At 52.9% G+C, this 26,042-nt stretch overlaps 1 protein-coding gene across 1 annotated transcript; it reads left to right on the top strand.

Annotated features, from left to right (window-relative positions):
- Positions 1–862: 862 nt before the first annotated feature.
- NAA60 (N-alpha-acetyltransferase 60, NatF catalytic subunit) lies at positions 863–26,042 on the top strand. Its single transcript, XM_081256366.1, has 7 exons — positions 863–1,025; positions 17,597–17,712; positions 19,611–19,740; positions 20,812–20,908; positions 22,156–22,391; positions 23,502–23,854; positions 24,684–26,042. The coding sequence occupies exons 2-6, from the start codon at positions 17,603–17,605 to the stop codon at positions 23,655–23,657; spliced, it is 729 nt and encodes a 242-aa protein (XP_081112492.1). The 5' UTR covers positions 863–1,025; positions 17,597–17,602; the 3' UTR covers positions 23,658–23,854; positions 24,684–26,042.

The following is a 26,042-nucleotide window of genomic DNA, read 5'->3' as shown; positions in this document are numbered from 1 at the left end:
TTAACCACTGGACCACCAGGGAAGTCCTGATAGTGTGATTTTAGACTGTTTTAATCTGTGATAACGTTTATTCATTTAGATGTGAATTAAATCCTTTTAGGGTTGATCATTTTAGCCTTCCGATTCCATCCTTTGCCCCTGTTACCACTGTAAGTTATTTGAAGGCAAAGAATAAATCTCTCCTTTAAAGTTAACATCAGAGTGCTCAACACGAGTCCCTTAGCAACAAAATTTGAGTTAGGTTTTGTGATGTAGAACCTCCTCTAACTTGAGGGCAACTGACCCCCCCCCATTTACACGGCGACAGCCTTAACTGCCTGTCTGCGGAAGCTGGACTCTGGCTGCCGGCCGACGTCCGGCGCTGGGCGCGGTGGCGCTGCCCTCCAGCCGCTGTCGGTTTTCCGATCTCGCTTCCCTGGCTTGACAACCCTCCAGCCGCTGGGGATGGAAAAGCTCAAGCCCTAAACCCAAACAAGGAGAGTGTTGGCTAGGAACTGGAGGGCTGTGAGCCTCCGGGTCTGCGCGGGGACGCTCAGCTGTGCCCGAAAAACCCGAGCCGGCCGGCTACCAACCGGACCGCGCCCCCGGCGTCCACACCCGCCAGGCTCGGGCAGTTCAAAGTTCGGCCGGGTCCGGAGGGATCTCGGACCCTCCGCTGGCTCTCAGAGCCTCGCCAGCCGCTAGCAGACGCGCCCCCTGGAGGCGCGCCCCCAGCCCCACCGCCAGCATCCCAGCCTCTCCTGTGTTCGGCTTCGCGCCAGGCCTGCCAGCTCCTAAGATGGCGGCGGCGGCGTCGAGAGGTGGCGCCTCACGTGGGCGCCGGTGGCCAATGGGCTTTGGGCCTGCGCCGCCGGCCTGAAGCGGGAGGCGGAAGTGCCTCGGGCAGCCGCCTCCTTCCAGGCTGCGGCCCCTGCTGGTTACATAACTCGTTGCGGGCTGCGCGCGGTCCCACTTCCTGGCTCCCTGAGAACCGAGGATGCACTGAGCCTCACAACGCCGTCCGCTGCCGCCGGCTCCCTCCCGAGGTGAGGCATCCCGGGCTCGGGCCTGCAGTGGGGCGCCGGACCCGGCCGGGGACGTGGGTCGGGAGAGGCAGGGAGCGCAGCTGGGGGGACGGCCGGGGTGCAGGGGGACCTAGGCGGCCCTGGCGGGGCGCGGAACTGCCCGTCCGTTCAAGGGAGGCCGGGGGCGCGGCACACGCCAGTCGGAGCCCAGATCTTTCCGCGGTGTTTCGGGACGGCCTCAGAGCTCACGCTTCCCAGGGTGAGGAGGTAGCCGCGACCCCAGACTCCAGGGGTGCCGAGAGGCGCGATTCCGACCCTTTTGCCTGGGACGCCTCCGTGCGAGGCCCCAGGACGAGTTGGTGGGGAAATTTGGATCCTCAGGTCAGCCTGCCCCTTACTACACCCTAGGTCTCACGGGAGGTGCAGGGCCTGTCCTCTTTCACAGTTCAGTGATTCACCGCTGCCTCGCCCGGCCCTACCTCTGCTTTAGTACTTGTTGCACGGACTGTAGTTATTTGCCGACTTGTTTGCCCTCCCGTGAACTCCTGAAAGCCTGGGAATCTTTCTTGGTCGTCTCCACATCTTACTCCTTCAGCTGTACATTTTGATTAAGATAACTTATTCCTTACGTTTTTGGTAGTTTACAGACTAGCCATGCAGACCCCTACACCACCTCTGACCTCCTCTGCCCTATCGGGCACTTCCCAAGGAATAGAGGGAATCTATAGCTTCTGTGGTTTGTGCCCCAGGAAGATTTTCAGGGAGGCTGAGTGCCTTCCCTAGACCACTGACAGCAAAGATCTGTGTGCCCAGCGGGTGACGGAGCCCAGGGCCTGTAGATGAGGAAAGGAGTTACTCTGCAATAAACATGGACACTGCCTGCTTCATTGGTCTGTTTTCATTCTGCCAAATCCTTGAGCCATGCCATTTTCTTACTAATTTGTCCTGAAGGAAAAGGATAACAGCCCCACAGGGTAGCTCCCTGTGGTACCTGGAGTGGTTGTTAATCAGAGAGTCAGAACTGGAGAGAACATTGCTGGTTGCAGATATTTTACCGGGGCATGGAAGGCAGAAAACTTCTAGTTAATGCTTAACTGACTGAACCGGGAAAGTCACTGTGACTCCAGGTCATCTATAGAAATACCACATTCCGTGTAGTACTTTGTGATGTACAGATAAGCCTTAGAAGTTCTTTGGCCAGTAGTACTGGATTGCGAGGTGGGGAGAAGGGGAGTCTTGAACAACATTGAATTAAAAGGGGCTGGAGCAAAACAAATACTCTCTCACAAGAATCCCTGAATTGAGTTAAGCTCAGTTAGAGAAGAAGGGATTCCAGACCAGAAGAAACTCAAGGGTAGCTGAAATATAAACGTCAGTCATTTAACAAATGGACAAAGTCAGTCATGGCTCTGCACTTAGGTCTTCATCTCCCCTGTTCCAGGATTTTGTACGTCACAATTAAAGTGCAAACTGGCCCTTTGAGAAAGCAGTGTGCGTGAGCTCCTTCTCCTTTGGGCCACAGTTTGCTGGAGTTCCATCTCACTGAGCTTGCAGACATGCTGGGTTTCTATAAAGATGGTTAAAACCTGTAAGTAACAAAGTCAAGGCATGGTGTGGTGTTCACAAGCCAGAATAAAAAATACAGACACTTTTTTAAAAGGTCTGTGTGTGTCTTATCTTTAGCCTCTCCCGTTGTAACTTACAGTGACTTTATCACCATGTTTATTTTAACCGCACCCACTCTCAGACTTCTGATGTGACTTGTTGAGGTTGCTTGGCAACTTGGCCTGTGCCTGGGATGGAAGAAAATCCCTGGATGTTAGGAGATTGGAGAGATAAAAGACACCCAGTAGAACTAAGAAGGTTGGTGCCGTCACTGCTCACCAGGTGCTCTGCCCCACAGACGGTCCCAGCCTCACTGGACCTGCTAGCAGCAGTTTGTCTTCAGGCAGCCCGAGGTGTGTTTAGACCAGGTGGACACAGCATCCTTACCTGGCAGCAGCCACAAGGAACACAGTGTAGAGAAGAATCCTCAGAGCTCTGAGTGCGGGGCAGTGCATATCTCTGCTCTGCTAAAATGACCCAGAGGTCTCTCCTTGTTGGTGACAGCTCTCCTACCTGAGTAGAAGGCTGGCTGCTTGTCAGGCCATGTCTTCTCTTAAATGGTGGCTCCTGCATCTCTACATCTTACCGCCAACACCTCCTCCCCTGACATCTCTTTCTGGAAGCAATCCACAAAGTCCTCATGGCTTTTCCACCTCAGTTCTTCGTTTGCAGAAAGCTAGATTGGGATATAGACTCTGTGCCGAAGCTGGTCCTGCTTCTGTCCATGTGCAGTGCTTTCAAGTAAAATGCTGATTGGTGAAATGATGCTGGAACTCCTGGGTCTCATTCTGGCTAAGGCCAAATGTTGAATTTCATTCAATGAGTATTTCTAAGTGTCTTTGATAACTCCAGGATCAGGCCTCCTTCCCTAAATATCATTCTTTTTAGGGTGACCTCTGATACAGGCTGGCTGACAGGCTAGGTCAGGGTTATCTGAAGCCCAGATATCTTACACTGCTGATTAAAGAGAGGCCTATGTGTTTGAAAACCCAGTGAGCACATACATAGTAGGGTTGACGTTCCACTCTGAACCTGAAGGTGTTTGCTCAGTGCTTGTGGAGTGATGGGAAGGGGATCTGAGCAGGGAGCCAGGGCTTTCTGCAGGAAGTAGTTTGGGGTCTACATCAACAGTGGAACCAGTGCTCCACTGAGTGCCCCACTGCAGAGGCTGGCAGACACGTGACAGTCACCCCGAGGTGCCCACAGCACTGAGCCTGGATGGTCAGGTGGAGGGGGAGTAACCATGCATGAGGGCCAGTCCCTAGTCCCGTCCTGTGGGCATCTCAGACTCCCCATCTCCTCACCTGAGGCCCACTTCCTGCTCAGGCAGGGCCTACATGGCAGGGAGGGGTCCAACACTCTGAATATTGATGGCGAGAACCACCTGTGAGTGTGACAACGTAGAGCCTTTAAAATGTCTCTTCCAATTCATAGACTCTTAGTGCCAACGTTTAAGCCCCATACCCTTGGAATAGCACGGCATTTGTTCACTGGTACCAGAAGTAAACATTCTAAACGTTCTAATGAGATGCACAATTGTAAAGAAGCAAAGAGGAGCTGATTGTGGAAAGGGACACAGAACAAATGTTTGTTCCCTTTGCTTCCACAGGAAGACCAAAGAAAAGTATTTTGTCATCTTTAACAGACCACATTAAAAAAAGGAATTCTTCCCAGTTCTATTTCTTGTTGTTATTAGAAAGCAAATTGTGTTCCTCTTTTTTGTTTCCTGCATTCCTGAAATAGGGCAGCAAAGTATTGGGGCAGCAAAGTAGTGAAATTTGAGCCCATCTTAAAAATAACTGAGAAGAAAGCAATTTCATTTTATAAAATAGTCTTTGGGTAATTGTCCCTTAGCTACTGAAAATGATTTTTATCTGGAAAATGTTAATACAACAATATTTCCATGGTTTCTGTAGCATTCAGTAGCTGTTTGCTACTTCAAAAAAATTTTTTTTATTTTTAGAAGATGACTCCTGACTAGTTGTAAACTATTCAGAAGGTCTTGCTGGTCAGATATTTGCTGCTCTTTCTACTCTTACTGTCAAATTACAGTATTGCTTCTCCTCTGGCCTCCCATTTTTAACTTTTTTGTTGAAGTATACACACTGCTTGACCAGCGGTCATGGCATGAGCGTACCAGTGCAACCACCACCTCAGAAGACCCCTTGGGCCTCTTACCAGGCAAGCCCTCTCCTATTAAAAAAGTTTATTTTCTTGTAGGAAACGCAAGAAACTATGAATGTCATTTTATTGGGACTGGGGTGAGGAGGGGATTTCAAGTTTTTGCTTCACAAACATAGTTTTAAACAGCATTTAACAAAAGGGGAATGTTCTTTTTAAACGTTTTTTTTTTTTTTTAAATGGCTGTCCTGAAACCTATGAATAGTTTTAAAAATTGATTTTTATATGGCCACTAAATTTTCTTTTTAATAGTTGCACAGGAACTCTTTAAAATATTTTCACAAGTCTATTCGGCATCCTTATCCACAACTACCTCCTCTTTGCTTCATTACAAATGTGGGTCTGTGTTTAGAATGTTTATTTCTAGCATCAGTGCATAAATGCCATTCTGTTCCAAGGGTATGTGGCTTAAACGTTGGCACTAAGAGGGTCTATTTGGGGGCAAAATGGGTAACCATTCTACTTATACTTTGAAGAGACATTGTAAAATTCCCAAGTTGTTACTAATTAAAACAGATTATTTTAATATAAAAGATGTATTCATAATTTTCACATACCACCTGGAAGTATTGTTTTTTTCTGTTAATAAAAACAACCCAAGCTCATTGTTTTAAAAAAAAAGCTCAAATGATACAGAAGCGAGTGATGTAGGACACCAACATCTGCCTTAATTCCAGAGGCAATTGCTGACAGGAGGTTGAATTACTTTTAAAAATAATTTTTGTTATAAAAGTTAACCTCGTGATCAACTGTTAATTTATACCAAATTTGACCCACTTTCACATTTAACATCTATTGGTTTCTGAAGGATCTTAAATGCAAACCCAGAGAAGTAGAGATTAAAATCAAACATAAAACAAAAAACCCCAGCAGGGGTTCCCTGGTGGCGCAGTGGTTGAGAGTCCACCTGCCGATGCAGGGGACACGGGTTTGTGCCTGGATCCGGGAATATCCCACATGCCACGGAGCGGCTGGGCCCGTGAGCCATGACCACTGAACCTGCACGTCCGGAGCCTGTGCTCCGCAATGGGAGAGGCCACAACAGTGAGAGGCTCGCATACCACAAAAAAAAAAAAAAAAAAAAACCCAGCAGAGTGAGATGGGAAAAGTGCAGAAAGGCCAGTGGTGGGGCTGGCTTGCTGAAGGGGCAGCGGTGAGGGGCAGGCAGGGTTTCTGAAGCCCGATGCCCCCTTTGCTGTGCTTTTCCCCTTCAAACTGAGCAGCCAGTGGTCCATTTCACCCACTGCCCCAGTGCTAAGGGCACCTGCAGCCGCCCAAGTTTTCTGTGGAAGAACTCACTCGCTCTCAGTTGGGTTAGAGCTCTCAGTAGGGTCCAGTCTTGGGTGTCAGTCAAGGACATGTGTTTAATTTTTGGCGGCACCCTGCGGCATGTGGAACTTCTGCGACCAGTGATCGAACCCGTGCCCCCTGCAGTGGAAGTGCAGAGTTTTAACCCCTGGACCGCCAGGGAAGTCCAAGGATGTGTATTTAATACGTACATTTTACTACCGTTAAATGCATACACTTACCACCATCAACCCCAACCTAGTATTTACAGGTGTTTTTTGTTGTTGTTGTTTGTTTTGTTTTTAAACCCAACTGGTTGACCCACTCCCTCGATCTGAACTGGGAATCAGCATTCTTGGCAGCCCTGTCCCAGCTTGACCAAGATCCCCAATTGAAAAGCCATGGGGCAGTGGCGCCTCTTGCCCAGCCGTCCTGGTGACCCGTCCAGCCCAAGCCCGGCTGTCTCCGCTTCGCGCTCTGACCGAGTCCGTGGGTGTGAACGTGTGGTGGGCAGTGGAGGCGCGCCTGCACTTCGTTTCCGTTCCAGGAAGAGGAGATGTGCCCGAAGCTTTCAGGAGAGGGGACCTCGGGGTTTGCTCTTGGCTCCACATCTCTGGCCCCCAGTTCAGTGGCCCTTTTTCTCCCAGGTCACATTCTTGTCTCTGTTTTCCCTCTTTGTCCTTGTCTGTCCCCAAACCTGGGCTGTAGTTCCCCAATTCTGACCAAGTGGGGCCACAAAAGACGAACAGTCCTTTGGCCGCCCATCAACTGCTGGGATGCTGGTCCTTAGAACAACCACAGGATTCTGCCTCTGGAAGGAGTGTGGGGGGTCGCAGGTGGCATACGTGCACAGTGGTCCGAGGACATGCCCTCCGCATCTGGTCACTTTACCATGGACATGAGGTAAAAAGCAAAATGATGAAATAAAATTTAAAACAAAATAAGATGTCTCATCTTGGGATATAGTGTAAAGTTAAAGGGCAGAGCTCTGAAACGCAGGATGCCCTGAGCTGTATAGTGCCCTTATCTCTGCCTTCTCATCCTCGAGAATCTGGTGATGGCCCAAGTTCCAACTGCGGGTCCCCAAGTTCGCCGGCCCCTGGCAGAGAACTTGGCACCTGGCAGTCACGACCACCTTTTGCAGAGGGCTTACATCTCACTGCCTGGCAGGCGTTTTGCATGCTTCCTATGAGGACTTCCATCCCCACTTTATAGCCCTCCCTGCGTCTCATAACCCGCACATGGCAGGCGGCTGGACAGTGAATTTGAACCCAGATCTGGTGGCCTCGAAGCTTTGCTTAGCCCTGGACTCTGCTGCCTCCTGCTTCACAGGCCCTCTGAGAAATGTTGTGAATCAATGATCCTCTTGTTTGTTTGTGTCCCACGCACATGGGATGTTTCGGGCCTCAATATTTTGCCTCCCAGAACTCTTTGATTCGAGGAGGCAGAACAAATAAGAAAAACATGATCTTTTCTTTTTTGGCTGTGTTAGGCCTTCGTTGCTGCGCGGGCTTTCTCTAGTTGCGGCGAGCCGGGACTACTCTTCATTGAGGTGCGCAGGCTTCTCATTGCAGTGGCTTCTCTTGTCACAGAGCATGGGCTCTAGGCATGCGGGCTCCAGTAGTTGTGGCACGTGGGCTCAGTAGTTGTGGCTCGCGGTCTCTAGAGTGCAGGCTCAGTAGTAGTTGTGGTGCACAGGCTTAGTTGTTCCACGGCATGTGGGGTCTTCCCAGACCAGGGCTCGAACCCGTGTCCCCTGCATTGGCAGGCGGATTCTTAACGACTGCACCACCAGGGAAGCCCAAGAAAAACATCTTGACTGAGGCAAGGGGATGGATTCCTCACCTTTCCTGTGGCTGAGGGAGGAGAGCATCCCTTCCCACAGTTGTGTTAACCCCTCCCAGCCCAGCCTGGTGGACAGCACTTTTCCTGTTCATTGATGTGCTGTTTGCCTCAGAATTCCTCAAGCAAAAGAAGGGGTTTCTGAGAGTATTTAGGTAATAGTGCAGGAAAACACACACCTTCCTTCTCTGCTCAGTAGCTCCCCCAATAATCAGAGATGTCCAACGATGCTCTTTGCTGCGACCCCAGTGCCTAGAGCAGTCCCTGGGTTTTTAGTACAATTTTGGTAAACAAATGACTGAATGGATTCTCAGTGTGGAATGGGCGGGAGGTGATAGAAGCTTTGGCCCAGAAGAAAGCCAAAATGGGCTGTCCCCGGACTGCTCCTGGACCACCCGTTGTCTTATTTTTAAATAGGGAAGTGTGCAGATGCACACGGTTGGTGACCCCAAAGGACACGTGGAACGTCACTGCCAACCCAGCGGGTCGCCCTTTGCCCCCTCTCAGTGTCTTCTGACCTCCACCAGCCCCATTCTCATTTCTGTCGCCATCGGTTCCTTCAGCCAGTTTTAGAATTTCACACAAATGGAATCCTCCACTGTTATCAGTTCATGTTTGAAGGGATGTGTCTTAAATTGTGTGTGAGGAACACGTGGGCTCCCGTCTGGGCACGATGAAGTGGGTTGTACGAGGGAGGCTCTTTGGAACTGGAGTGCTGGGTGTCTGTTTCTTGTCGCCTGTAAATTATTCATGTTCCTCCTACTCTGAGGCTTTGGAAGGAGCCCAGGCTGCTTTGGAGACGGCTTGCCCCACCACGAGCAGCTGCTCATTTGAACAGACAAGCTGTGCTGAGTGCTCAGTTTCCCTCACTTGCCATTCTGAGCCCTTCAGCCCATTTTACTGATGTGCAGGGCGGTGCCCTGTGTCCATCACTGGCTTATAGTTCCTTTTCTGCATCATCCATCCTGAAGGCAAGAGCTTGGAGTCCATGGCTGTTGGGTTTTTCAAGCCGATAGGCCTGGCGCCTGCAGAATTTCACACTCCTGAGGGCCCAGCGGTCTTTCATTCTAGTGCCATGGACGAGTGTGTGCTAATCTTTCCTGTGCTTCGCTTGAGAAGACACCTGGAGTGCTGGGGACAGACCAGGGCGGTGCTTTGTCACAGGGTGCAGGGAGCTGAGGGCTCAGGAAGGGGATTGACGGAGATGTGAGCTGTAGTGAGTTTAGGGAGGTGACTCCTGAGGGAGGCTGCTGGGTTGCAGCGGGGGAGACTGTCAGTGTGTTGTCACCATGTGCTGGAGCAGAGGCCAGGCCAGAGGGGAGCTGGGGCGGGAGTAAAGCAAGAAAGTGGCAGCAAATGTGGCAGTGCGGGCAGTTCCATTGAAGGGAGAGAAGGTGGTGGGAGGCTTGTCCAGGAGAGAGGGGGCGGTGTGCACTGGAGGGTATTTGTGCAAAAGAGCAGATCGAAAATGTTGGAGAAGGTGGTGCTCGGGCCAGGCAGGGAGGAGATGTGGAGCTGGGCCAGGGACTGGGGTACCCATTAGTGGCCATCTCATTTATCTTCCCAGCGATGGATAGGAGAGCTGAAGCATGCAGCAGGACAGAGATGTCCCAGTGGACAGCAGAGCTGGGATTGACCTGGGCATGGTGACTCCAGCATCCCTGCAGGGTCTGGGAGCACGTGGAGGGCACAGAGTCCAGAGCACAAGTGGAGGGTGGCCTAGCCTCAGCAAGGAGAAAGGACCATTTTGAACCAACAGGAGTAAAAGAAAAGAAGGAAGGGGGCTTCCCTGGTGGCGCAGTGGTTGGGGGTCCGCCTGCCAATGCAGGGGACACGGTTTCAAGCCCTGGTCTGGGAGGATCCCATATGCTGCGGAGCGACTGGGCCCGTGTGCCACAATTACTGAAGCCCGCGCGCCTGGAGCCCGTGCTCTGCAGCGGAGGAGGCCACCGCAGTGAGAAGCCTGCACACCGCACCGAAGACCCAACGCAGCCAAAAATGAATAAATAAAATTAAATAAAATAAATTTTAAAAAAGAAAAGAAAAGAAAAGAAGGAAGGGAAGGTTCTAGGGGCAATGTGGTCATGGCTGGCCTGACTACTGGCAGTCTGCTGAGGTCAAGGTGGAGTCCAGAGCACTTCTCAAGCCATTAAGATGATGGGAGCAGTTTTTAAAAGTTAAGTATGGCTTGTTCGGGACTGAGAAGCAGTGCCTTTGAAGGAGGGAGAGGCCCTGTGGACCTGGGGCATCAGGACACAGTCTGTAGAGGGGAGTGGTCTCCAGGAAACAGGGTTGTGTATGGCTTTCTTCACTGGTTGGGAGTGGAGTGCGCCGTGGGGATCTTGCTGGTGCCAGGAAACCCCTCCCAAAACTGGAACAATCCCATTCCAAGCTCCCAGGTTCTGAATCCCAGCACTTGGCAATGGGAGGGGGATGGAAGATGCTCCCAGGATGTTGGCTTTCACTCCATCCCTCTGGCTGAGCACTCAGAGGCGCTTGGGAAGTGTGGTCGGGGAGGGGATGCCTAGGTGATCAGGCACCACCCACCTCCAGCCACCACGTGGACTTCAGTACAGGGACCCGAGAGGTCATTTCAGCTCAGAAGGAAGCTGAGGCTTGCAGACAGCCCACAAGGACAAGGTTTGGGGAAGGACAAAGGATGGACCGAGAAGTGAGCTGGTGGGTCCTTCATTGTCTTGGAGAATCCAGTTTCTGTCCCTCCTGGAATTGTTCCACCCACTGACCCCTAAAGGCCAAGGACAGGATGAAGACCCAGGAAACCTGGGGAGAACTCTCCCTGCAGGCCTGAACTATGCCTTCTCCCGTACAGCATGTCCCTGCTTTCATAGTATCGGCGTGTCTGTGTCTTTGTAGAGAAACGTACCGAAAGGTGGCCTGTGCGGCTTCGGTGCCCGTCCACCAGCACCCCAGGCCTTAAGACAGAGGGCTGACTCGGGGGCTGTGCTCTGGCTTCACCCACCGGCCTCTGTTCTCTAGTGAGTCTTCAGAATCCTTGTCTCTTAAGCCCTTAGTGTGGCCCATAGTGATAGGAGATCAGTTCCGGGCAGACAGGTGGGGTCCCCACAGGTGTCAGATGTCAGTCCCCGGCCTCTCCCGTAGCGGTGGACCAGCCACACCAGCCTCCCACCTGCACCACCACCGCTGCCTTGACCTCGCCCTCCCTGGCACCATTCCTTTCTCTCTGGCACACGGGCGCCAGATTCTCCATTCCCCAAGCCTTCCTGCCCCCTTCTCCACTCCTGTTGGTTGGGCTGGGACAGATTAACACTATGACATGCTGCATTTTCCCTTAGTTAAATGTGACGTGTTTCTATTTTTAAATCAAGGCATCTAAAGAACTGGTCTTTGAAAACACGGAAGTACTTTTAATAGGGATGCAAGAATCCACAAATAGCTGTGTGTCTTAGAGCCCAGTGTTCTTCTTGAAAGTTGAACAGGGAACAAATCCTGCCTCTTTGGTCAAGAGCATTATCCCAAGGGTACTAGGGGGAAAATGTATAAATCCCAGGACATAAGAGATGGTCGTTTATTATGAGTCTCTCTCTTTGCTATCAAGCCTCAATTTTTTTAATGTTTTAAAATCAACTTTATTGAAGTTTAATAGACATATGACAAAATGTACCCAATGAGTTTAACATGTGTGTATATATGTGTGTGTATACATATGTGTTTGTGTGTGTAACCACCACCATCAAGATACAAAACATTTCCGTCCCCTCAGGAAGTGCCCACTCAGCCTCCTTGCAATCAGCCCCCTGCCGCAGGTACCAGAGGTCAAGGCCTTGCTTCCTGTGGCTCCGGGTGTCCTGTGTCTGCCTGTGATCACCCAGATCCAGGCTCTGCAGCTGGTTTTGTTGGTTGCCTGCACTTGTCCTACCAGCTCCGGATGAGAGACTGGTGAGAGTGAGCTGACGTATCCCATCCTGCAGCTCCTTTCTGCGGGAGCTCAGAGCACATTTGCTGTTGGTTGAGAGAAGAGTGGGGCACAGCCAGTGAGACACCTGGAGCTCTGCCAAGGGTGGTGAGGGTGGGCAGGCATGTCACCCTGTTTCTCAGGCTGGCTTCAGCCCATCAAACCCCAGACAAACCACCTGGAGCCGGTTTTCCAGGAAGAGGACGATGTGGAGTTTCCTGGTGCAGGTCAGGTATTGGAGCCAAAAGTTGATTTGAAATTCATCCGGTGATTTGTGCTTTGTGTTGACTTCCCAGACAGGGGCAAATCTGAGCCTGATCTTTCCTTTCTTAAAATCACCTAAGCAGCTTACCCTGTGAAAACCCGTAGACAACACAGATGTACTTGGTTGAGCCTCGATAACTTTCTTTGGTCACTTCTTACACACTCCAAGCCAAAGACAGATTTTTTTTCTTTGAATATGAAATATTAAAATTGGCCCAAATCTGGAGTAAGCTACCAGATCGGCCCTGGTGGGCTGGCGGCTCTTCCTCATCTCTGTGAGTCTGTGCCTCCCTCCAGCCTCCCTAACCTTCAGCCTCATCTTCCTCAGAGCGCCCCCATCCCCCACCCTGGTGGGCCTGGCTCAGAGGCGGGGGCTGGGGGAGGTGGGGTGTGGACCAGCCCCACTGCAGGAGCCCCTCTCCGGTACCAGCTTGAGCCCCTGCAGTTTGACTTGCAGGCTGGAAAGTTTCTGATTCTTTCTGGAATCTACTGTGACTTCCTTCAGAAAGAATAGTTTTTATCCATTTCACCAAAGAAACGTTTACTCTCAAGATTGGGGCTGGTTTTTGTTTTCTTTTCTTTTTCTTTTTTTTTCTTTTTTTTTTTGTGGTACGCGGGCCTCTCACTGTTGTGGCCTCTCCCGTTTCGGAGCACAGGCTCTGGATGCGCAGGCTCAGCGGCCATGGCTCACGGGCCCAGCCGCTCCGCAGCATGTAGGAGCTTCCCGGACCGGGGCACGAACCCGTGTCCCCTGCCTGGGCAGGCGGACTCTCAACCACTGCGCCACCAGGGAAGCCCTTGTTTTCTTTTTAACAGCTTTATTGAGATACAGTCCACCTACCATGAATTCACCCAAAGTGTACCATTCAGTGTTTTCAGTGTATTCACAGAGCTGTGCAGCCATCACCATGTTCAGTGTCAGAACATTTTCACCACTCCTGGAAGAAACCTACACCCTTAGCCATCACCCTCCAAGCCTCCCAACCCCACTCCCCACCGTAGGCAACCACTAATCTGCCTTCTGTCCCTATGGATTTGCCTGTTCTGGACACTTCATGGAAATGGAATCGTAAGGTGCAGTATGCGGCCCGTTATGTCCGGTCTCTCACTCAGCATCATGTTTGCCGTGTTCATTCACATTGTAGCATGTGTCAGTACTAAATATTCACCGCATGGATGCACACATTGTATTGGTTCAGGCATCCATTGATGGACATTTGGGTTGCTTCCACATTGGGGCTGTTATTTGGTGAGCTCACAGTGGGCTCTAGCTTACACTCCTTTGCTCAATTTAGAGCAGGGGTTGTGCCCTCACTGGAGTGTTGAGCAGAACGTGTATAGGGCATCCTGTTTGGCCACTCAGATTAGGCAGGTGGTGATGTATTGGGGCTTGTCCCCCAGGATTTTCCCTAAAGGCAGTTGCCACAGGGAGAGGGGGATGCCTGTCTCAGGAGCCTTCTCTGGAAAGACTGCACTGAGGGCCAGGCCTCGGCCTCAGATGGTGCGGGGTTGTCGACCGTCCCAAAGGCTCGAGGTTTTGACAGGGGTTTCCTGCGTTTCCCCGCTCTTGGCCGCGAGGGAAGGAGAAGGGGCGCCAACTGGCCCCGTGGTTAAGACTTAGCCCCTCGGGCAGCTTCTAAAGCGGCGCCCTTGTCCTCGGGTGTCTACACCCTCCTCTTTAAAACCGCGGTGGAGTTTGGGGGTTGTTTAACTTGGGTCCCGGATGGTATTCCTGCCCCTGGAAAGCTCCGAACCAGGCACCCAACCCTCCAGGGCTCCCGCATGTGGCCGGTGGGCAGCCGCGGCCAGCAGGGAGTGCACTGTGCTGTTCCCAGCGAGGGGTGTGCAGAGGCAGGGTGGCCACTGCAAGGTGGCCTCGTGCAGGATGGCAGAGGTACCTCCATCATCACCTGGGGAAGCAGCCGTCCATGCCGGAAGCTCAGCCTGTGGAGAAGTCTGGCAGGTTGGTGGTTAATTTTAATTAGGAACATTTTCACACATCCACCTGGTGTACCCGTCATCCAGTTCAAGGGTTGTGAACATTTTGCCACCTTCGCTCCAGCTAAATTCAGCTCCAGAACATTCTGCATTTTACCCCTATATGTCCAGCGTGCATCTCTTCAGGAATATGGACATTTCCTACACAACGACAGTGCTGTTTTCATGCCAACAAGATTAGCAGCACCTCCGTGGGTGCTTTTAGAGGTTTTTTGTGGACTCTCTCCCTTTGTGGGGGAAAGAGGGTCACGTGTGCAGTGGGTTGTTTAGAAACCTCGCAGGAAGCAGTGCTTTGTTGTGGCAGGTGTGATGTGTTGGGCCTTGTTCTGCTCCTGGAACTGTACGGTCTGGGATGACCGTGAAGCCACGGCCTGGCTGTGACTGCCAGGATGTATTCTGGACAGAGATGACTCATAAAACTCAGGAGTTGCCATTTTTGGTTGACAGTCCATTTCCCAAGAGGTGGCCGGCCTGAGGTCCCTGAGGTCACATTCACCAGAACATCCTGGGCACCATTGGTGGTGGGGGGGTGCTGCTGAGCAGTGGACCAGCCAAGCTGTTCACGAGAGATGGAGCCGGACAGCATCTTGGTTTCTGAAAGTGTGTCCCAACAACAAGAAAAACACCGGCGATGTGGGAAGGTCAGATTTGCCAAGTCTGGGAGGATTTTTTTGTTGTTTGGTTGGTGTTTTGGTTTTGTTTTGTGTTTGGAGCCGAGAACTCAGCCCAGCAGCTGTGGCTGCCCTTTCTCCAGAGGCCTCTCACGTTAATGTCTGTGATGGCCTGGTCCCTGGTCCTATCATCTGAAAACAAGGACATGGGCAGCTGTCTCTGCCCTGCCTGAGTGGGCTCTCAGAGGTCCCCTGTGAGTGACAAGTCTTCTCAAGAAGGGTGCCTGTTGGGATCCACCAGGCCTCAGGCAGGAGCTCACTGGCTTCTTGTCCCGATGAGCTTCCCTCCACGCTGCCAGGGGGTCACAGGAGGGGCCTCACCTGGCAGACCCCACGTGGGCAGAGTGTGCAGTGCTCAGGTGCTGGCTGAAAACACGGAGGAAGAAGAGAGAGCAGGTCCCCTCTCATCTCGGCTCTCAAGCCGTGCTGTGCAGAGGGACCTGTCAAGGTGGCATGGTCCTTACCCTGCAGGGTCTGGTGAGAGCTAGAAAGACAGAACCCGATGTGGACACAGAGCCATGGAGATCCTGTAGTACCTCCTCTCTGCCTCCCCGCTCACCCCATGTCTGCTTCAAGGTCACCAAGGTCACCATGTTTCCAGCCCCGTGGACCTGACCTTTAAAGCCCCCACCCCAGCTAGTCCGTGTCAGACTGGCTGGTGCCACGAAGGGGAAGGGGGACGGTGGCAGACCTGTCATTGCCCAGCCTACCCTTGGCCGCCCCTCAAAGGAGCCCTTCTTGCTGGACAGAGCCTACTGGGGTCATGTCCAAGTCTCAGAGACTGAGCAGCTGCCCCACTGGCCCTATGGTCAAGCCTCAGGGTGGATTCGGCCCCTGGCAGGTGGCAGGTTAGGACACGGCCTTCCCGGGGACCCTCATGGAAACGCCTGTGTTTCATGGGAACCAATCAGGAGCAGGGTCAGGACAGCAGGAGGGCACTGCACTTGGGCTCCCTTTGACCTTTGGGCATTGCCTGGACTCTCATGGTGCCCATTCATAGAACTGTGGTTTCTAGAGTCAGTTTAGGTAACTTCAGGCTACCCCCTGCCCCAACCCCGATGTTTATTATGAAAATTTTCAAATACGTAGAAAAATTGAATGTGTGAACAGTAAGTTCCTATTTTATATCAACCTGCCACTTAGGTCCAACCGCTAATAGCGTTTTGTCACATTTGCATTCTAAGCAGTTGAAAAATGTTTGAACTGTTTAGTTTTAGACCTCATGATACCTCACTCCAAAGTATTTCAGCAATGCATCTCCTAAGATTTTCTGCATAAGCACTGTACCCTCCACATCTAAGTCAGTTAATTACAGTTTCATGATAATTTCATCATAAATTCATCATCTACTGTCCAGCCAGTATTTAAGTTTCTCCAAAATGTTTAATTTTTTATTTTTCCCAGGAAGAGTTTACACATCATATTTGGTTGTAGGTCTCCTTGTCTTTTTTAGTCTATTTTTTTTAATGACATTGACTTTTTTTTTATTAATAAATTTATTTATTTATTTTTTGGCTGCATTGGGTCTTCGTTGCTGGGTGCGGGCTTTCTCTAGTTGCAGTGAGCGGGGGGCTACTATTCGTTGTGGTGCGCGGGCTTCTCATTGTGGTGGCTTCTCTTGTTGCAGAGCACAGGCTCTAGGTACATGGGTTTCAGTAGTTGTGGCTCGCGGGCTCATTAGTTGTGGTGCGTGGGCTCTAGAGCGCAGGCCCTAGAGTGCAGGCTTGGTAGTTGTGGCGCAGGGGCTTAGTTGCTCCACGGCGTGTGGGATCTTCCCGGACCAGGGATCGAATCTGTGTACCCTGTATTGTCAGGCAGATTTCTTAACCAGGGAGGTCCCTAAATGACATTGACTTTTTGAAGAGACCAGGCCAGTTGTCTTGTAGAATTCTACCTGTTCCGTGTGTGTCAGATGTCATGGTGCCCGGGTGCCAAGTGTTACCTGCAGTCGTGAAGTTAGGCCTGGAGGCTTGATTGGCTTCAGGCCCAGCATTGTAGGTGGGAACCTTGAGTGTTTTGTGTATTTCACAGGAGGCACTGGGAGGATGGCCTCCATCCCTAGGGGATGTGGGACTGCAGGATCTCAAGAGTGCGAGGTTAGGCTTTTCCTTGGCGATCGTTGAGTCCTGGGGGCGCAGGTGCTTTGTCAGAGTCCACCCGTGGCCTTCCTGCCTGGACTGAATGTAGCTTCCTGATTTAATCGTTGCTACTCATGGCCTGTCTTGAACTTTTGGCATGTCTTGAAGTCCTTCTGTGCGCACATAGGGAAGGAGAAATGGCCCACCCAGCAAGTGCCACTCTAAATCCAGCAGGTCTCTGGGGCTGCTGAGCCCTGGGTCGTTTGTTGGCAGCCACTGGCCCAGGCTGGGAGGAGTCGGGGCTGGCAGGGCCGTGTGTCTCCCCAGTGGAAAAACAGCAGGTGTGAGAGAGACGTGAGAACCTCTGGGCAGAACTAGGGCTGGTGTGGGCGCTCAGCGGGCAGCTCAGAGGGGCCAAGAGAAGAGAGAACACAGACCAGAGGTGGGCTGCCCTCTGTGGGGCTCAGGAGTATCCCATGTGAGCAGCGAGGGGACCCTGGGTCCCCATCCTCCCAGGCCTTCCCGATCCTTGGTTTCCTGCCCTGCAGGGACGGCGGAGGTGGGGGTGTGCCTGTGATGCCTAGTGCAGGGAGTGTTGTGAGGGGAGGAACACTCCATCAGGGGGACAGTGCGAGCTTTCCCACCTTGCTTGCCTCACAGGTTATATGAGGAGGAGGAGGAGGAGACGGCAGCGTGGGTGCGGCCGCCCTCCTGACACCTCCCTCCCTGCAGGTGTGAATGACAGAGGTGGTGCCATCCAGCTCCCTCAGCGAGGTCAGCCTGCGTCTCCTCTGCCACGATGACATAGACACCGTGAAGCACCTGTGCGGCGACTGGTTCCCCATCGAGTAAGTTGAGCAGTGTCCCCAGCTGTGGCTTGGGGGATGGGGAGTGGCGGTGGGGATGTGTGCAGAGCTGCGGGTGCCAAAGCTGAAAGGCTTGCTGTGAAGGCGCCATGGTGGCCCAGAGTGACCTCACCTGTCGGGGCCCCGGGCCCTGCTGCCTGACTACCACCAGGCTCTTTGCACCTCATTGTGTTCCTAGAGATCCCCGAAAGGGCTTGGCTGAGAATCTTTAGTTACAAAGATGTTCCATGCAGTGCTACTTATAATATTCAGAAAATTAAGAAGCTACTTAAGTATCTTAACAGAAAGGAATTGGTTACCTACATCGGGGTATGTGTATGCAAAAGTATAATGTTATTCTGCTGGGGAAAAGAAAACCTGTCTTAGAGGTATATATGTTGACAAGGAGAGGTTTTTTTACGAGATATTAAGTGGAAAAAGCAGACTAGAAAGCAGTATGTACCACAATCCCCATTTTATTTAAAAACACATACAAGATAAAAGCTTAGGAGGATATGTACCTCGTAGCAAATGTGTTCGGTAGTTCGGGTGGGTGGATGATTAACATCTACAAGTTTTTCTGGTTTTACTTGTCTGTATTTCCTACATTTTTCTGTAATATGCACATAGAGCTTGTAGTGAGAAAAATAGTGCAAACTTTTAAAAATTAAAAATAAACAAGATCCTGCCAGTCATCACATTTCCGTGAGCCTTAGCCTCAGACATGTTTAACCTGCTGCCAGCAGGAAGGGAGGGATTCCCTTACGTCCCCGATGGGAATGTGAATTGTCACCTTCTGGGGCCACGGGTTAGCGGCGGCTTCATAGGTTAGAAAATAAATGTCATCCCAGCAGTCCCACCGCTGGAAAGTAATCCAGTAAGTCCGAGGTTAGACCCTGCTGAGGGTCACCTGGGGCAGGTAGAGCCTCACCGGCCAGAGCCTCTGTGCCTCTGAGGAGCCCGACCTGCTTGCCTCTCCTTGCAGCTTCCTGGGCCTATGGCCTCAGGTTCCAAAGATGAGGAAGAGAACTTCAGTCCCATCAGAGCATGTGGTGGCAGCTCCCCTCCTGGCTGCCGCGCCACCCGGCACTGCTGGGGTCAGAAGGCGGGAGTGTGATGAGGACCAGGAGAGGAGCCTGGGTGATGCTCAGGTTCTGTGGAACCTTCCAGTGGGCGGGCGGTGGCCTCTACAGTGCAGACCCTAGTAGAGCACCTCTCTGTGTCGCCAGGAGAGTCTGAGACCCTCCTCCAGCTCTTGGTCTCGTGAAAGGCATCCTGGGCTAACCTGCTGTGTCCGTTAGGAAACAAACCCATACACCCTCCCGACTGAGCCTCCTTGGCTGTGGCTGAGTCTGCCTTTTCATCACTGCATCACGGTTCTGTTCCCTGCTCCCCTCGGACGGCACTTGGTGAGCAGCCTCAGTGACGCTGGATACACCTTGCCCTTGAGGCCCTGTCCCTGAAACTCAAATGCCACTCTGCAGCGAACCTGGCTCTCCCCACACCACTTCCCCCAGTCTTGAAAAAGTCTCACAGAGTTCTTGGAAATCACCCAGGTGTCCACGGGCTGCGGGGGTCATCAATCTTAACTCATCCACCTGCCCCCCCCAGGCACTGCTCTCGAGGGGACAGCGTCATCAGAGGTTTTTCCCCTCTTGTCTCTGTGTCTTGTAAGATCAGTTTCCTATCAAATTTCCAGTCCTGTCCGGACAGATAACCGCTTTCAGAAGATGATACTCTGAGAGTGATACACTTCGGTGGAGACTGAGCGATGGGCAGACCCCTCGTCAACCCTGAGTGGTGGACAGAGCAGCCTAGGGTCCCCTGTGGTTCAACTCTCTGAAGCACGACGGGGGTTGGACTTGACCTGGCCGGTTCATCTGAGTTTGTCTCCTCTTCAGGTACCCAGACTCATGGTATCGTGATATCACCTCCAACAAGAAGTTCTTTTCCCTTGCTGCAACCTACAGGGGCGCCATCGTGGGAATGATCGTAGCTGAAATAAAAAGTAGGACCAAGATACACAAGGAGGTGGGTGTATGCGGCAATGACTTGGCATTCGGTGCCTCTGGACAGGACTGTGGGGCCTTGTGACACAGTCACGCTGCCTGCTCCATGGCCCTTTCTCTTGGGAGCCCAGACAGCATGTGAGATTTGTACCTGGTTGGTTTTTTTCTGTGTGTTCGTGACACAGTCGTATATGCATTAAGTAACACGACCACAGGCTTCACAATGACAGCCGTTTTGAAGTAGGGAGGCGGGTGAACGGTACACTGGCCTTTCTGCGGGCTTCGAGTCACAAGAGCAGGAAGGATGCTTACCTCCCTGAGACCGATGGCAAGCCCACCTGTGTCCAGGCTAACTGTGGTTTGGAGGATGGGGTGGGGAGTGGGGAGCCGGCCCACTCCCAGCATGTGGGAGCCACTCAGCAGTGGACGGGACACAAAGGCCAAGTCACCAAGTGTCCTTTTCAGTGGGGGAGAGAAAACCATACACATGGCAGATCCTTCTAGTTCTTTGTGAGGTAGAAGAACAAAAGAACCTTGTGCTGGTCGGATTCATGACACTCCTGGTCCAGAATTGCATCTCCGGAACCAAGAGACCCACATGGGGCAGTGTGTCACTTGGCCTGGCCTTGGCAGCGGAGCGTGGTGGAGGGCACCACTGCCCACCCTACCCCCCGCCTCCCCCTTTACTGCAAGACCACCTGGGGCTGTGTAGGATCCCTAGTTAAAACATTCACACTCTCTTGGGCTGTCTTGTCTCTTGGCAGGTGGACTGTCACATGCTGAGGGCCCGCTGAGCGGTTCCTTCTTCCCGCCATGACTTCACTCGTCTGGCATCCCTGACCCTCCTTGTCTGGTCTACCACCTACCCCAAGAGAAGTGATTTTTTTGTGTGCTCTTATATCTGCAGTTTCTCGCAGAAGGGCCCACACCCTCTCGTTTCCATGGGGGTGGAGGTGACCCTCTATTGTCTTCTGTTCCCTCTGCCCCAGTGTCCCCCCAGGTGTCATGGCTGGGAAGTTGGCAAGTGAGCTGTGTCCTGCAGTGGGACCGGGGCCTCCACTGCTGACCTGACTGTTTCTGACTTTCTCTTTAGGATGGAGATATTCTAGCCTCCAGCTTCTCTGTTGACACACAGGTTGCATACATCCTAAGCCTGGGAGTAGTGAAGGAATTCAGAAAGCACGGCATAGGTAAGAGTGGCAGAGCTCATAAACCACCATCGCCAACTCGCCCCCCCCCCACCGCCCCGTTCTGACGATTGTCTCTCATAAATACCCCTCAGTCTCTTCCTCCATCCCTGTCCCTCTGTTTGGGGCCAGACCTTCATCCTTCCTCCCCTTCCAACAAGACCCATGGACCCACCCACTCCCTTGGCCTTCAGCTTGTCCTCTTTCCATACAACACCAGGTCTTTCTGCCATGGCCTCCTTCCCAAATCTGACAAGATCAGATTAATAACTGCTCCCGAATGTCCTCATTTGGGAATGGGCACCTCTTATCGTGCCTCTCGCCACACACACAGCTTATGTCTGATCCCAAGATATATATATTTTTTAGTATCTTTATTGGAGTATGATTGCTTTACAATGTTGTGTTAATTTCTATCGTACAACAAAGTGAATCAGCTGTAAGTATACATATATCCCCATATCCCCTCCCTCTTGAGCCTCCCTCCCACCCTCCCTATCCCACCCCTCTAGGTCTTCGCAAAGCATCGAGCTGATCTCCCTGTGCTATGCAACAGCTTCCCACTAGGCATCCATTTTACATTTGGTAGTGTATATATGTCAATGCTACTCTCTCACTTCGTCCCAGCTTCCCCTTCCCCGCTGTGTCCTCAAGTCCATTCTCTACATCTGTGTCTTTATTCCTGCCCTGCCACTAGGTTCATCAGTACCGTTTTTCTAGATTCCATATATGTGCTTTAGCACATGGTATTCGTTTTTCTCTTTCTGACTGACTCTGTATGACAGAGACCCAAGGTATTCTTGATTAAGAGTAGAAAACATAATTGAAAAATAGTGCCAGCCACCATTTATCAGGTGCCCGCCACACCTGGGGTGCTGGGCTGCCCACATGACTCCAAATTCCCATCCCACTTAGCCACACAGCCAGTGAGTAGCAGAGTCTTCATTTGTGTCCATTCCACATTTTCCTGGGCTCAGGTTTACACTTCATTGTCTAAAAAGATCAGTGAGTCTCTGTTGTGGGTTCAGCCCCTGGGAGGGAACTAGCAGGCTGGCATCCGCAGTCCTGGATGCCTGAGGGCCTCAGGTGACAAGCCCCATCGGGCCATGTTAGGGACTTCTATAGTGGTTGGTTATGGGAGGTCGGTCTTCGGTCCAAAAGCAGAGAGATCTGTAGAGACCTCTGCAAAGATGACTTCCTTGTGTGCCTCACGCTTCCTTCCCACTTGCCCTGCGCCTCTTCCTCCGCAGGTTCCCTATTACTTGAGAGTTTAAAGGATCACATATCAACCACCGCCCAGGACCACTGCAAAGCCATCTACCTGCACGTCCTCACTACCAACAATACGGCTATAAACTTCTACGAAAACAGAGACTTCAAGCAGCATCACTATCTCCCCTATTACTATTCCATCCGAGGGGTCCTCAAAGATGGCTTCACCTATGTCCTCTACATCAACGGTGGCCACCCTCCCTGGACCATCCTATATCCTTTCTCTTTCGAGGGTGAGGTATTGTGGTTTCCTAGCAGGGCCCGTGCGCCAGCTGGAGCTGTGGTTCCCTTCACATGGATCACAAGTTTGCCTTGTGGATCACAAGGCCAAGCTCACAGGACCAGATGTTGTGGGCGGGTCTGGCCGGCACATCTTGGGAAATGACGGTCTGGGTGTGGACATTGGGAAAGCAGGCCAGCTCTGGCACTTGGCGCTCGCTGGACGTTAGACTGGTGTGAGGGGAGGGTGTTCAGCCTCCTGGCCCAAGATCCATCCATCCATCAAGTATCGAATGAGAGCCTCCTGTTCCAGGTGCGTGGGGGACACAACAGTGAACGAAACAGCCAGAAGCCCCTGCTCTCATGGGGCTGTGTGCTGGTGGGGAAGAAGACAAGCAAGTGAGGTGAAATGAACTGTTTGCTGTTTTTGAACACTTGGGTTCAAACCTTCTTTGCTGGGTGCGTGACCCAGAGGTGTGTCCCTGCCCTGCTTCCTCCTCTTTAACTCTCTCTGGCCCTTGACAGGTTCGGTGGAGGCCAGGAGACTTCCTGATAGTCATAGGGTGTGACCCCCAAAATACTGTGTATATGTGAGAGAGAGAAGTTAAATGAATGAGTCCAGGATTTATCCATTTCACAGGGAAATAAACAAGAAAGACAAGGGTGGCCCAAAAGCCTGCAGGCCTAGCTCCTGTGAAGATGGGTCTCTGTGGGTGTCCACAGGGTCAGGACTGCTGACCCCTCCTCATCACAGAGACAGGGCCCTGCCAGTCTGAGGACTGAGCGTAGGGGAGAACTAGGAACACTTGCTCTTCCAGACCCCTCCCCCAGCACCCAGTCCTGTCCAGCCTTTGTCTGGGTGTCCAGGTGCCTGGGGCCTCACCCAGAAGGTCCCTTGTACCCAGGCTCTGCCCTGCATTATTTTGTGCAGCAGAGTCCCCTCCATCTGATGAGGCTTTCCAGCCTTGCAGAGACTGAGCAGGCTCTTGGCCTCCTGCAAGAGTGGCGTGCTGTCTGCATGCAGCCCCCATGGTCACTGTGCTGACAGTGCCACCCTGGGGCAGTTGGGCAGGCGAGTCGGAATCTTCCTTAACAGAGCTGCACGGACTACATCCAGCACCTGGGTTCTGCGCTAGCAAACCTGAGCCCCTGTTCCATCCCGCATAGGATCTACCGCCAGGCCCACAGCCTGCTCTGCAGCTTCCTGCCGTGGTCAAGCATCTCCACCAAGGGCGGCATCGAGTACAGCCGGACCATGTGACGCCAGCCGGGCAGTCTCTGCCAGGCCCCACCCTTCGGCACTCTGTAGAAACCACCTTCCCGGCCATCTGACTTCTGCTGTCCTCTGCAGAGGAGCCGGTGGGCACCTGCCAGGCCTGTCGGCCTGCCCCACCTGCAGGCCCGGTGCTACGTGGGCTCGGGAGAAGAGAGTCCAGGGGCGTGCCCGGTCTCCCCCAGGTACACCAGAGCAGGGGGTGCAGAAAGGGGAGCAGAGCCCAGTGGGCTCGTGGTTGGGGAAATGGAGGCGGTGCTTTCAGCAATGAAAACAGGAGGCCCTGGATGGGCACCTGCTGCTCAGGGTGCTGGGAAGCATAGCCTGGGGCCGAGATAGTTCCCGAACGTCTCTCAGAAACTTCAGGAGGGAAAGCAGAGCTCTTGAGCCCTGGCCAGAGCTTTATCTTTTCACTACCTGAACTACTTTTTAAAAAATAATGCATTCACATGGTTCAAAAATTGAAAAGTTACCAAAAGATCAAGCCCCTTCTACTCCTGTCCCCAGACACTCAGCTTCCCCTTCCCAGGGGTTATCAGTGCTGCTGTGTCCCTGGTGGTACTTCACTGTAGATGGCGGCTTTAACAGCAGCGGCCTTGCCCTGTGGTGGGCACCTAGATGAGAGCTCTGCTTAGACGTGGCCGCTTCTGAGCACCATGGGGAGCTGGTCTCCCAGACCTCAGGGAATGGCAGAGCTAGAAGGCGCCATGGGGACTCCAAGGTCTACCCCTTGTGCATGGACACGGCCTAGAGCGGATTGTGACGTGGGCCAAGCCCAGGCGGCAGGGCTCCATGGCCTCCTGGGCTGGCACCCCCGTCGGTACTGTGGTTTGTGCTGGGACCGAGGAGAGCCAGTGGTCACTGGAAAGGACTCTGGACCTGGAGGAGGGCTCACACTTCAGGAGCGCCAGGGGCCCAGCTTTGGGCTCCTAGGCTGGGCCCCTGGGGAGGGGAGGGAAGCAGAGTGTTTCTGCTGAAGCCTTCACCCCTGCTTCCCTCTTGTCTATCCCACAGGCTCCTCCAGCCCTCCTTCCCAATCTGGAAACCTTCACTTCTGCTGAGCCCTGGCTGGGCCCCCACACGTGCTCCAGCCTCACGGGCACCTGGGGGTGGCAGCGTTCACTGTGGTCTGTTTCTTCTGCTGCCCTGGGAGCAAGGGCATGGGAAAGGGCTTCCTTCCCCATGCCCCTCACCGGCCTCTTCCCCTCCGCTGCCCGATCCTTCCAGCTCCTTCCTCCAAAGTCGGAATAAACTTCTGGGAGGGAGGAACCCAAGTGTTACGGACAGACTTGACCCTAAAGACACAGGAGCCTCTGAACAATGAGGGGTCGAAATAATGGGAAGGCCAGCCCCTGGTCCAGAACCAGCACCCAGAAGCCCGGGGGGCGGGGAGCAGCCCCGGTGTCTCCACCCGGGGCTGACACTTGCTGGGCACAGCTGGGGAGGCTTCTCACCCACACACTGAGCTCTGGGGCTTCGCTCCCCACATGTGCGGGCGGATAACGAGACAGGTGCCGACATCCCCACTAGGAGGCTGAGTCTTCCCGCAGCCTCTTCCTGCAGGCTGCTTCATTCTGTCCCGAGCGATTGGAACCGCCTGTCAGATGGTGGATGTGCCATTCAGCTGAGCTGCCGCAGGGAGCCGGGCTGAGGACAGGCGCCGCTGAGGGCCTGGGGGTCCTCTCCCCCAACCCCCCAGCCCCACGAGCAGCAGCTCCGAGGCCTGGCCAGGTGCAGACAGGACGAAGCTGAGCACCGCAATGACCAAGTGAGACCTGGCCTTTGGGGCTGGGGATAGTCACGTGCCTTGTGGTCCCTCCACCTCTGGGGCAGAGACAGTGCCTGGAAGTGTGCGCGTGGATGTCACGTGCTCCTGGCGCCCCTTCTGCCAGGGCCCCTAGAGCTGCTCGCTGCCTGGCCTGCCCCTCCGGAGCAGAGGGGATGGCACAGAGTCTCACGCCGGACGAGAGCAGGAGACAGGAACACCCCAGGTGGGGGCTTCGTGACCGTGTCCTTCCCTCCCTCAGAACTTCCCGGCCCGGGGCTCCTGCGGCCTCACCGGTGGATCCTGGGCAGGAAGGGCACTCCATCTCCCCCCACTCCCCACCTCCACGCTGACACTGGTTTCATGCTGAGGCCCAGCTGAGTGTCCTCTCTAATCTGAATCAATGATGATCATGTGATTTTTATTTCTGCCCCTCAGAGTAAGGGAAGAGTCTTCCAGAAGGTTCTACCTTGTACATTCGTAATTGAGCTCAGAGGCTTTGCCCTGCCCCTCCCTCCCTGCCTCCTTATCACTGCAGTGTCCAGCCCAGTGTTGAACGGATTATAATGTTTTGTCTTATTACAAACAAATAAATAGACTTTAATTGG

This window comes from Mesoplodon bidens (genome assembly GCF_964165515.1).
Source record: "Mesoplodon bidens genome assembly, chromosome: 15".
NCBI lineage: Eukaryota > Metazoa > Chordata > Mammalia > Artiodactyla > Ziphiidae > Mesoplodon > Mesoplodon bidens.
This window is presented reverse-complemented; position numbering and strand designations above follow the sequence as displayed.

Excerpts from the sequence above, each read along its gene's own strand:
- NAA60 (XM_081256366.1), top strand. The coding sequence starts at position 17,603 with ATGACAGAGGTGGTGCCATCCAGCTCCCTCAGCGAGGTCAGCCTGCGT. Across the intron at positions 17,713-19,610 it reads GGCGACTGGTTCCCCATCGA|GTACCCAGACTCATGGTATC; the intron begins GTAAGTTGAGCA and ends TCTCCTCTTCAG. Across the intron at positions 19,741-20,811 it reads GGACCAAGATACACAAGGAG|GATGGAGATATTCTAGCCTC; the intron begins GTGGGTGTATGC and ends CTTTCTCTTTAG.